The sequence below is a fragment of the Rhamphochromis sp. 'chilingali' genome (genome assembly GCF_963969265.1).
Source record: "Rhamphochromis sp. 'chilingali' genome assembly, chromosome: 10".
NCBI lineage: Eukaryota > Metazoa > Chordata > Actinopteri > Cichliformes > Cichlidae > Rhamphochromis > Rhamphochromis sp. 'chilingali'.
Window position 1 is genome coordinate 27034013 of NC_137937.1, and position 12012 is coordinate 27046024.

Genomic DNA, 12012 nt, shown 5'->3' on the forward strand with positions numbered 1-12012 from the left:
ACTCTTGTGTATCACTGTCCTCTCTGCTGTGGCTCTCTGAGCTTTTGTGGCTCCCTGGTTAGGAGATTTGGAACAGAGTCACACTGTAGCCTCAAGACAAACATCACAACCGTGTCCTCGGCTGACGTTTGTGTGTGTCTGTGTGTAGTTCTGCCCACACATGCTCTGCTAGTTGCATTTGTGCCTTTGTCCTTGTCATGCTAAGAGGTACACACACTGCTTAAGTTATCAGCTGTGCTGCTTCTGTATTGCTGGCATGCCATGGAGCTCAATCTGTATACAGGTCTGATAGCCCAAAATATTATTTGTTGTAACATTTATGTAGGCAAAGCAATATACCAGAGGCATAGCAAGGTTAAAATATAGAGGTTTTTATTCTAGTTTAGTGCCATGTTCATTCGACAGTAGTAATTATGGTAGTGTCATTGAAATATCTTGGTTCATACAGAGACGTGTTTCTATGTTGTTTTCTAAATGGGGTGAAAAAGAAAAGAAAGCACCTTTTTTTCATAATGCAATTCAAACTCCAGGTTTCAAGGTTAATCTTTCTAACGCTTCCATAAAGCAGACAGAAATAGAACTCTATTATATTGAAATGTATTTGTTATGTTTATTGTGTGAGCCATATATTTTTGTTCTTGCACTTTTTACTAAAGTAGGTTGGCCTTATTCAAAACTCAATAGTCTTTAGTTATCTTATATTAGGCCATAGTGCAGCCCTGATCTGTTTCATTCTATCTGACTGCAAGAGACTGTATGAAATAACTGGATATCCATCGCACACATGCACAGGGATGAAGACGTAATGCTGTCAAAATTACATATGTGAGCTAAGTGGTGCAAGCAACCTGATGAGGTATCTGGCTTTTTAACAGGCGTGCACAATGAGGCTGCAGGCGTGCTGCTAGAAGCCCTGTCCCAGTGAAAGGATATATGGCGGTGTGACAGTCGACCTGTTTGGTGTCTCAACATTTCCAAAGCAATCTACTGTTCTTCTCTCCCTTAAAACCAACTAGGCTACCAGAGCACACACTGGCACACCCCTGGCCAGATTGCCTGCTGTATGTCTTCTCTTGCTTCCTTTGCTCATGCGCTTCACAGGATAGAGGGATACATACTGACCAGGGAGGGTTTGGTTCCCAGTGATCCCACTGAGTTTTGATGTCCTATCTCGGCTGCAGGGGTGTGTTTTTTCTTCCACACTCAGATCCCCTTCATCTATATGTATGGTCACTCAAGGGCTGGGCAAACCTTTGAGTTCTTGTGAGGAAACCCGGGCCCAGACCATATTAAATAATTGGGCATCATCAGTTAGGGTATTGTATTACCAATAGGTGAAAGCTCATTTCCAGCTGATGTAAAGATCAACATGTGGTCCCTTAGCAGTGCTCTAAGCTTGTATTTCCAAATGTTACTGAACCACCGGCTCTCAGTCTTAACTATCCAAGTGTATGTCGCGCCTGTCTCAGCCCATCATGTTGTGGTGGATAATTGTTATGTTGGGTGTCATCCTCTGGTGGGTCATTTTCTGAATGGTGCTCTTTGCCTTTGGCCACAACATGCTGTCACTTCCTTCATGGAAAACACAATTGTTCTGGAAGCTTCGTCTTCTCCATCCTTTGAACCCCTCGAGGGGAGTTACCAGAGATGGTTATCTGGTAAGACTGCCTTTCTTCTCACTGTTGCATCAACAAAGCATGTAACTGAACTTCATGTCCTGTCTGCTGCCATGGACTGTTTGTGTTGTCATCCTAATGGGCGTGGGATTGCTTTGTTGCTCATCACTTCTTTTCTTTCCAGAATGCTGTCCACCTGTCATACCTATTATTTTGTCTGCCTTTGGCACTCAGAGAGGGGGCAGAGGACCTGTGTTATAATGTCAACTTTGCCCTTTTCAGGCTGTAAGACTGTAGATTGGCACGAATGCTGAGTTCTATAACGGATGCATTCTTTGTCCGTTATGGGCACAGGAAGGGAACTCCTTTCACACTCGGTTGTTGATACCACTTCAGGAGCTTAAAGACTTTGAGGTTTCCAAATTCTGTGCCGCTGTTGGTTGGGCTTCCTTCTTTGCCTGCTTCTACAGGGGTAATATGGCTACCCCCCACCCCCCACCCCTTTTCCCTGCAGTCTGAGCTTGTGGTGAGTGGAGATCCCCTCTGACTTTGTGGGTATGGGTCATCCGGGTATTTCATGCCGTCTCTTGCAGTCAGGAACAATGGAATGAAACAAGAGTTAAAACTGTAACTAAGGGTATATGAATTCTGGTTGACCGCCAGAGTTATTGTAGGAATTTTGATGATTGCTGGGTGCATGTGTCACCCAAGACACACATGTGACTTTCTTGGTATTGTATTGACCTCTCTCCACATGCAAGGTGGATATCAAGGTATTTCATATATTCATATTTCATGGCTGCCATTCAGTCTTAGTTAAATTCATACTCTTGTTTTAAATCCTCTCGTCTTGAGACAACAGCAGTTGTGTGCCTGGGATGATCACATTATCCTCCTTCTCCTTTAATACATAAAAAGCTAAGTGTAGGGAAGGAAAAAAAACTGTCACAAGGTAGTGAACTCCTAGTACCGGTCCCAATCTGGGATAAATGTGAGGATTGTGCCAGGAAGAGTGAAAAGTCTGTGCCAACCCAAATATGTGGATCCATCTGCTGATAACTGCTTGGGGAATAATGAAGCAACTGCAAGTACTCCTTTAGTTTTAGGTTGGTGTACTTTATCAGAAATTGGCAACAATAGTTTTAATATAAGGAGTACAAGTATTATAAAAATGCCCATAAAGTGCGCTTTATTATTCGTGTAACTTTAGTGTTATATTGATATATTTAGCAACATGGTTTTGCATGACTAACAAAAATATCTGAAAAAACAATAGGACAAATGCAAAAATCTCAATCATGACTTAAAATGTGCATCAGTTTCAGGTGGAGGTGAAACAGTTGTTATGGATTTATCAAACAGAATTAACAGAGTACTGTGTATCATGTGTTTTGATCAACTGAGTAACAATTAAAATTTTATCACCAGTCTGACTCTTCATTGGAAAAGCAATAATTAATATATGAGGAAAAAGTGGCAAAATATCAGCAAGCTTAATTTGAAGTTACATATTTGTACACTGAATAATAGATGGAAAGAAGAGAAACAAAAACATAGATCTGCAGTGTGGAGCAGACAGTAAATGAGTGAAGATAGACCGGATAACAAAGCTATCCTTTTGCTTTAAACCTTTTTTTTTTTTTCCCCCTCTCCCATATCATCTCACTCAAGTAACTGACTAACTTGACTTACTCCTACACAAGCCACTACTGCTTTTTATCCCCGCTCCTCAACTGCAGCTTTAATCTCGCCGTGTGCATGCAGGAGAGCAGGCACTAATAATATTCCCAAGTACTGGGAAGCTGGAATTGGTCTGAAAACACACAATTCCCCACATCTGCATTTAAATGCAGTTTTAATTAAAAACTGCTCTCCAGAGGCCAGGTTTTATGATGTCTTTCGATCAGCTGAGAGGTGATATTATGCAGAGTGTGAATCGCACCATTCTGCCAAGCAATATTGTTTCGAACAATAGCTGTCTTATTTACAGCACAGTGGCTGTAAACATGACAAATGAGTAACTGCAGTACTGCTGTGACTGTAATGTTGCCAGAGATGTATATTTATAGTGCGCTTTAACTGGATTTCTTGTATGTCTTTATAATACTTGCTAACATGAAGGAGTCGGCGGGACCGTTTCACCCCCTTTCCTGCTCTGTTTGAGTCAGACACTTAATACAGTTTGTGCTCTTATGTGTCGCGTACTAGTGCTTCAGTACAATGATAAGCAACATTCATATTACACAGAAAGCTGCTTCTGAGAACCCCGAGGACCTTCATGCTTTTCCTGGAATATGTTTTATCCTTCAGTTAAAAATACATTTTTAAGCAGTTTTGAGTTTATAGGATGCACTCAAGCATATTTAAATTTGACAATATTATGCTGACAAATAAAATATTTATTTAATCAGACCTCAGTTTCTAGGATTGAGAAATGGCATTTTTATCAAGGCCTTAAAATTCTGAAAAAATTATTTATTTTTTGCACCATCCTTTCAAAAGATATTTCTTCTTTTGGTGGTTTCATGATGAGTTTCAGTCAGGCCGGAGAAAATTATTCAGATATGCTATATTCATAAAACTTCTACCAGTAACAACCTCCTACCAACCTCACCCAGGAATTAACGAGGGCTTTAAAATATTTACAATACCGCTGAGGCCTTTAAAAGACATTTGTGACTTTGTCATTAACACTCGATTACTGCGATGGCGTGTTCAGGAGTTTCGGTTCATTTTCCGGCTGCTCGTTAAGAGAAGTGCAAGCACAAATTTAACATGGCTCAATTTCTGGCCTCCCTGCGCTGGCCACCGTTCAAGACCAGGATTGTTTTGGACTGATTGTGCTGATCGCTCACAAAGCTCTGCCTGGTGCGACACAGGAGTACATTTCTGAACTGCTGATTCCTTTCAACTCTGAGGTCCCACGAGTCCTCAAACTACCTCCCTCACAGATCACAGCCAAATCAAATATGTGATCATCTGGGGAGAATCTTTTTATATCTTCTGATGCGGTCTCCTTTTGTAATATTTTATTAGCATTTATGCATACTTTTTTGTTTTCTACGTGGTTCTTGTATATTAAAGAATAAGTTCAGCAAAATCTTTTAAGACAGCAGTCAGGCTTTGGTGTGGACACCTCTTTTTCAGACCTGATGATAAACTCTTTAATGCGCTTGTAATGTGATGGGTGATTAAATCTAATCAAGTCAGAGTCAGATGAGCGAAGAGGAAACGATCCACAGTAACGATTAACTGCAAAATTTCTTTGTGTTACTCTAGACAGCGACTCACTGCTTAACAACAGCCGAGGGTGATAACAAAAAGAGTCTTTCTAACAAATTTCCTTCTAACTTTGGAAGATATGCTGTTGGGTTTAGATTTTATTATTGTCATTTGTATTAGGAAACATTTAATCATATATGCTTAGAGGTGTATAATCAATTGTGTAGTGATAAGTTGTGTGATCTTTAACAGGCTACAGAGGCTCGGTGTGTATTCCACACTGGAATGCACACCTGCATCTTGGGGGCATGGGAAGAGGTCGCATCTTGTTTTATTGTTTTATGGTAGGATTAACGTAGCTACATTAATGATAGGTTTGTAGCATAAACCTATTCGCTGGAACGTTAAGGACAATCTGCTACGCAGCAAAAAGCAAGACTCAAGGCACCAAAGTTCTCTGGTTACTCATGCATGAGGGAGACCTGGCTGGAGCCAAGCGTCGTTCCACCACTTGACCACTGTCAGACTCTCAGCCAGGTTTCCCCACAGCACTCCTTTTATTGTGGTTACATGAATATGCATAGGGTCATTAACATATAACATCTTACATAGGTATACATGTGAACAAAGAATACTGTGTGTGTGTGTGTGTGTGTGTGTGTGTGTGTGTGTCAAAAGGGTCATATAACAACATGAAAGCACGAAGGCAATCATCCTTGGTCAGGAAGAGGGTAGACTAGACCCCCCCGGTAAGGAAGTCCAGCAGTTCATCTAAACAGAAAAGCACTTAGACTAAAACAAATGTAGCTACATTAATCCTACCATAAAACAATAAAACAAGATGCGACCTCTTCCCATGCCCCCAAGATGCAGGTGTGCATTCCAGTGTGGAATACACACCGAGCCTCTGTAGCCTGTTAAAGATCACACAACTTATCACTACACAATTGATTATACACCTCTAAGCATATATGATTAAATGTTTCCTAATACAAATGACAATAATAAAATCTAAACCCAACATATGCACTCACTTGTTTACACTGGATGTCTGCAGCCTAATTGTTGTCAGATTGAATAAATTTTTGAAAGAGGGAGGGGTGCATTTAAAGATTTATCACCGGCACCTGAAGCGAAGCAACAGATCTTCTCATAAGCCGGCATTTCATCTGCTCCTCAGTGTTTTCTTAAATGATCGTGTTCATTTCAGCGTCCTAAAAAATACATGTAACCATTTAGAAATGCCTTTTCTCTTGGTGTGTCTGTAGTTCCATTACATGGTGTACTGACACTGACGCATTCACTCTAAATGTTTGCTTGATCCTTCTTACCGAGTAGCTGTGAGGCTAAACCATTATGGTGTGATATTTTTTTTGTGATGCAACTTGTTTTCTTTCTTTAAATTACACCTTTTTTTGTTTTAATCCCCTTTCTGTTTTCTCTTCTTTCTCTTCTCAGACTAAAGCAGTGGGACAAAAACTTCCTCCAACCACTTTCAGCTTCAACCACACCCAGTGTATCCTGTATGCGCTGGGTGTCGGCATGTCCACCAAGGACCCAGACCATCTGAGGTGTGATTCTGCATGTGTTTGTGTTATTGACTGTAGTTTCCTCAGTAGTTGTAAAAAGGCAAATTACATGAAACTGGACAGAAAATAATGCTAATCATGGCTTCAATCATTACTGTTACCTTGACCTGCATGGAGGGGGAAGAATGCGCTGGATTCCATCCACGCTGAAACGCCTGTGCAGCCATCTGTGCTGTTATTTTTATCTGTCAGCAACCTATTCCTACAGAGGTATGCTGTTTCACTGAGCACTAACACTTGCATTTTAATGTAGGTTCCTGTATGAAGGCCATCCGGACTTCAGCTGCCTCCCCACCTTCGGGGTCATTCCCTCCCAGGCAGCTATGATGGATGGTGGTCTGAGCTCAGTCCCTGGACTCAACATAGATTTTACCCAGGTTAGAAAACGTGCATGTTGATGTCTGCTGTGTCTGTATTTGTCCTTGTGTGCAGCTGAGTTTGACTTTTGTTGTTGTTGTACGTACATGTTCGTATCGTACGGGATGCTTTTAATTATGCTAATGCATCCCATCGGCGGTTACGCTTGCATCTCTTTGTCGCATCTTTGCAGCAAGAGCGTGAGGGAGCGATACAAGGATGGATAAGCCGGAGCTGCCGAATGAGAAATGCTTAACACCCCAACATCAGTCTTAAGCGATGTCAGTTAGCTGTGATGCGCCAAACAGCTTAATCACCTGGCCTTTTATATATTTAGATTCCTAACTTTGTTAATGGAGCTGATGATTTATCATCTTCGTCCTATTAGCAGCACCAATCACTGGCGTTTGTTCTTTCTTTGCATTGTTTGCACAATAACGCACCACATAGCTGTCGACAAACGTGTGTATGTTTTAAAAACAAACTTTGTGAGACGCTTCAACACATTAGTGTTAAGTTATCCCATATATTCAAATGTGTTTTCACACCCGGGGTGATGGCACATTGTTTGCATCTCGCCGTCTGACTGTGTTCTGTTTTATTATCTGTTGATCCATATGCACAAACACTACAAAGTAAGCGCTGTAAGAATCAACTGTCACACGGAGGTGAGGAGTTTATGCATCACGCCACTTGATTATAAAAGCTCTTAGTTCCTCCAGAAGCTTCCTCTCTAGTTTCCTCAAGGCAAGTTCATGGATTTAAAAGATCATGGTAGAGAGAGGGGGCGGGGCAGTGACAGTTTCTGAGTATTGGGAGGAGAGGAAATACGAGGAAGCACAAGCTGGCATTAAAGAGCGGGGAAAAAAGCACCCTGTTATAACACTTTACAAAGTCTTGCTTAAAACAGTAACTGAGGCTTTATGCCTCTTATAATTATATGTCGCAACTGATATATTCGTTTTTCTTTTTGTTTGTTTGTTTTCTAGGTGTTGCATGGGGAGCAGTACTTGGAGCTTTACAAACCTCTGCCAACTTCAGGTATTTTCCCTCTGATAATCCTGCAGAAAGAATTGGTTTTTTTTTAATTGCTGGAGAAATTCTGGGAGATGAAGCAGCTTGTTTACAGCTGCTGACTCTGGCAGCTGCCGCTGCTGCCTTCTTGCAGGACTTGCTCACAGCTGCGATGGCGGGCTCTCTGTCCTTGCAGCTGGCTTGCAGCTCTCGAAGCTGGCAGCGGCGTGGAGCTTTGACCTGCCGAGGGTTGGGAGCATGTTTGTAGCTGAAAGCGCATAAGAGACAGAGCGTGAAAGTTGTGTACGGTTTTTGTTTTTTTACAACTTGGCATTTCTGATCATGTGAGGCATTTTGCCGTAGGCCAGATGTGTGCATTCTGTAGCTTTTACAGTTGTTACAGTCTCATTACAAGATATTATTAGATTCAGTTATTTTGGCCATGCCTGCAAATGTTTGTTTGATGTAAAACGCACAAGCAAAGCTCAAGGTTGTCCAGACATGGAATCTACAAAGTTTGGTTAAAAACTTCATGAAACGTGAAAACAAAACGTGTCAATCTGCCCACTGAACCCATAAAAGACTGGAAAAATTAACTTACTGAGATTATAACTAAAGTATTTTATATAGCGCTTCCTTGTGGCTCCATGGTGTACTGGTTGACACATTTGCTTTTCATAAGCAAGATCCCTGGTTTTAGACTGGGAGGAAACACAGCCAGCCTTGGGGGCTCAGAAGCTAGTGTACTCCCACTGCCAGTCTCAAGCCTGATAAATAGGAGTGTTGCATCAGCATCCAGCATAAAATCGGTGCCAAATCAAACATGTGGATCCAGCCACTGTGAAAAATGAGGGAGCAGCCGGCGTTGTTGTGATTTAGAATTGAATATCGACTCCAAACATTTATTTCTTTTAGCGTTTAAACATTTCTGCTTATTAAAAGCACTTTTAGAGCCTTTTTGTGTCACTTTAGCCTAAATCACACTGCAGTGGATAACACATTACATACAGCAAGGGACAAGTTTAGGTGTATTTACATGGATGGGTATTTTCAGTCTCATTTTTTTTTTTTTTTATAATGAGTCTAGAAATCTAAACTCTGATATGACCGAGGTTACCTCAAAAGCATTGATGCATTTTGCACGTGTCCTATAACAGGACTAATAGGATTGTGAGGAGCCCAGCTCTGCCTCATGCGTTACCATTACAGAGAACGGCTTTTGTTTTTCTTAAAGATGAATGCCTCAGAGTTTCTCACAGTAGCCGACATGTCCTTGCTTTGTACAAAGTGATCATTAAAAATACTTATTTGAAACCAGATGGTGTTTTTTCTGGTTGTAACACCCAAAACTCTATTTAGTTATCCATTATTTAAGACAAGGAGAAGTAGCACACCCTTGTGAGTCTTGGTGTTTTGGCTTGAAAATTGACTTTAGTAATTAACCTACTGCAGATTAACTTTCTGACTGACTAATCTGTAATTGGAGAATTGAGGATCCAGCACATGCTACAGAGAGGTTTAGAGATTTGTCTCAAGGCTTTTAGAGTTTGTATGTTTACAAAGTATTAATTGACCTTATGTCAGATACTTTGACTTAAAACTAGAGAGGTAATAGTTTGCAGGGCTTGGATTAAATAAATAAATAAATAAATAAAATACATTTTCAGGTAAACTTACCTCTGAGGCCACGATAGCAGACGTGTTGGATAAAGGATCTGGAGCCGTCATCCTCCTGGATGGTAAGGTTTCTTTTTTTCTTTTGCCATATAGGCCAAGCAGGTGATATCATTTACAGTATTTATTCCATATTCATTTGTTTTTACCACTTTAATGTGTTTCTTCCTGAGAGTCGCCTCTAAGGCTGAATTAACACGAGTTAATTTACAGTCTGTGTCTGCAGGGACTGAAATAAGGGACTGAGAGCGGCTCTTATTTTTGTTGGACAAGTCCATAGAGATGGAGGATGTTAGAGCAACTCTGATTTATAATTAATCCAACTTAAAACAAATAGCATGAAAACTTCACAGAAGAAACGTCTTCATGCACACAAAACCAGTCAGCTTCTGTTAGGATAAAGTCATTTCAGTAAGATGGCCTGTCACAGTCATGTCTCATACAAACAGCTTTGTTTGTCTCTGTGCCTGTTATGTTTTGAATTGACTTAATTAAATTAATCAGGCAGCGCGTCGACTATGAAGAGGATTTGATTCCTTCTGATAGCTGCTAATTGTTCCTCTTCATTCGGCTTCCATGCGGTTATTCGTGCGCTTCCTCCTGCTCTGGCTTGTGTCTGGCTGGTTTGTTTTTACCCCCGTCTGTTTATTATTACAGGTAATGATATGTGTAAGTATGTTGAATTCACCGTCGTTCAGTGTCTTTGCCACACTAGGGATGTTTGTTTAAATGTTTTAATAAGTTTCTCACTGCGTAGAAATCGTGTACTGCACAAGGATGAGTTTAGCTTTCTGAATCTCAAAGACATCTCACTTCAAAACATAAAAAGTCTTCTGGGACTGTTTTGCTGGACGTTAGTTGAACATTCAGATCTATTGATCTGCTGGGTTTTTTTCACACATCTCACAAGAGAAACTATGCAGGGAGTGTCCGTTATCTGGACACAAGTGTCTTGCTGATGTCAGATAATGGCCAGACCGCTTCAAGCTGATGGAAGAGAAACGTTAACACAAGGAACCATTTGTTAAAATCGGAGGTATGCAGAAAAGCATCTCTGAATGCACAACACTCGAGTGTTGAGTGCCACTCTGGCAAAGAGCAGGAATCTGAGGCTTGCACAGGTTCACCAAAATTGACCAGCAAAAGGTTGCCTGGTCTGAGTGTCGATTTCTTTAGCCACATTCAGACTGTTGGATCAGAATTTGGTGTAAACAACATAAAAGCATGAATCCAATCTAGGGTGTATCATCAGTTCAGGCTGGTGGTAGTATAATGGTGTGGGGATGTTTTCTTGTCACACTTGGCAACAACTGGGCAACATTTAAACGACTTGGCCTACCTGAGGATTGTTGTTGAGCATGTCCATCTTTTTATAACCAGAGTGTCGTCATCTCCTGATGTCTGCTTCCAGCAGGATAATGCAGCAAAGCTCACATCATCTAAAACTGATTTCTTGAACATGTCAATAATTTCATGACCTCCACATTCTTAGGCATGTGGTGGAGCTGGAGATTCAGCTCTTGGATGTGCAGCACCTTGTGATACTATTATATGACCTATATGTAATTATTTCCAGCACAGTACGTTTACAGTAGGGGCTGGGAGTGGTTCTCTGCTGTGAGAGACTGCGAAAATAGTTAAGAAGAACAATATTTCTAATTGTAAGGTATCTACGGTATGCAATATAGTTTATAGATTTGGAGAATCTTAAGGTGTGTGTGTGTGTGTTTGTATGCAGAGGAAAAGACTGAAACTACTGAGTTATGAAATAATAAAAGGTTGTATTTTATTTTTTTATGTGCAATTCATTGCAGAAGTAAGATTTTGCATGTAGGGCTTTAACATAAAGTGTAGTAGTAGTAGTAGTAGTAGAAGATCATTGTGGATTTGCTTTCCCTTAAGTAAAAGGACATGAATGCTCTCTCTGGCTCTGATATTTGTCATTAACTGCAAGAAATTGTGCTTCCTGCAGTGAATACCTACAGTGGCAACGAGCTGGTGTGCTACAACCAGTTTTCGGTGTTTGTTGTCGGTGCTGGAGGCTTCGGAGGAAAGAGAAGCTCTGAGAAAGCCAAAGTAAGTTTTCTGTATACAAGCTGTTTTACTAAAGGGACAGTATAAGAAAATGTAAAATAAATAAATAAATAAATAAAAATGTTATCACATGTCAAGTGTTTGTTTTGTGCTGCTTCCAGCCTCCTGTTCCTCCTCCTAAACGCTCACCAGATGCTGTTGTGATCGATTCAACCACAAGAGACCAAGTGAGTGAGTCTGTGTGGGTTTTGCCGCACAATAAATTAGCTGCATTTATAATATATGGGTGATATCGTGTGGGTCTGAAATAAACGTGAAGTTTTTCAGAGAGGCAGAAGTGTTTGGGGAGGGGGGGTGTGCTGACTGTGTGATGCAGGGGAAAAAAAGAAGAGGAATTTAAAACTAAATCCCTTAAGCAATTTAAAGGGCTGTGACTGTATTACTTCAAAGATATTCCTATTTTAGGTATCTCTTCCATTGCCTTCATGATAATTTAATTTCATCCA

The 12012-nt window shown here is 40.7% G+C and overlaps 1 protein-coding gene across 1 annotated transcript in view; it reads left to right on the top strand.

Annotated features, from left to right (window-relative positions):
* The window catches only part of hsd17b4 (hydroxysteroid (17-beta) dehydrogenase 4), a 36429-nt gene that overhangs the window by 16891 nt on the left and 7526 nt on the right, over positions 1 to 12012 (top strand). Inside the window, exons 13-18 of the mRNA XM_080893265.1 lie at positions 6297 to 6409; positions 6681 to 6804; positions 7774 to 7825; positions 9466 to 9537; positions 11445 to 11548; positions 11668 to 11733. Of these exons, the coding sequence (XP_080749391.1) occupies positions 6297 to 6409; positions 6681 to 6804; positions 7774 to 7825; positions 9466 to 9537; positions 11445 to 11548; positions 11668 to 11733 (531 nt within the window). The remainder of the gene's footprint in view (positions 1 to 6296; positions 6410 to 6680; positions 6805 to 7773; positions 7826 to 9465; positions 9538 to 11444; positions 11549 to 11667; positions 11734 to 12012) is intronic.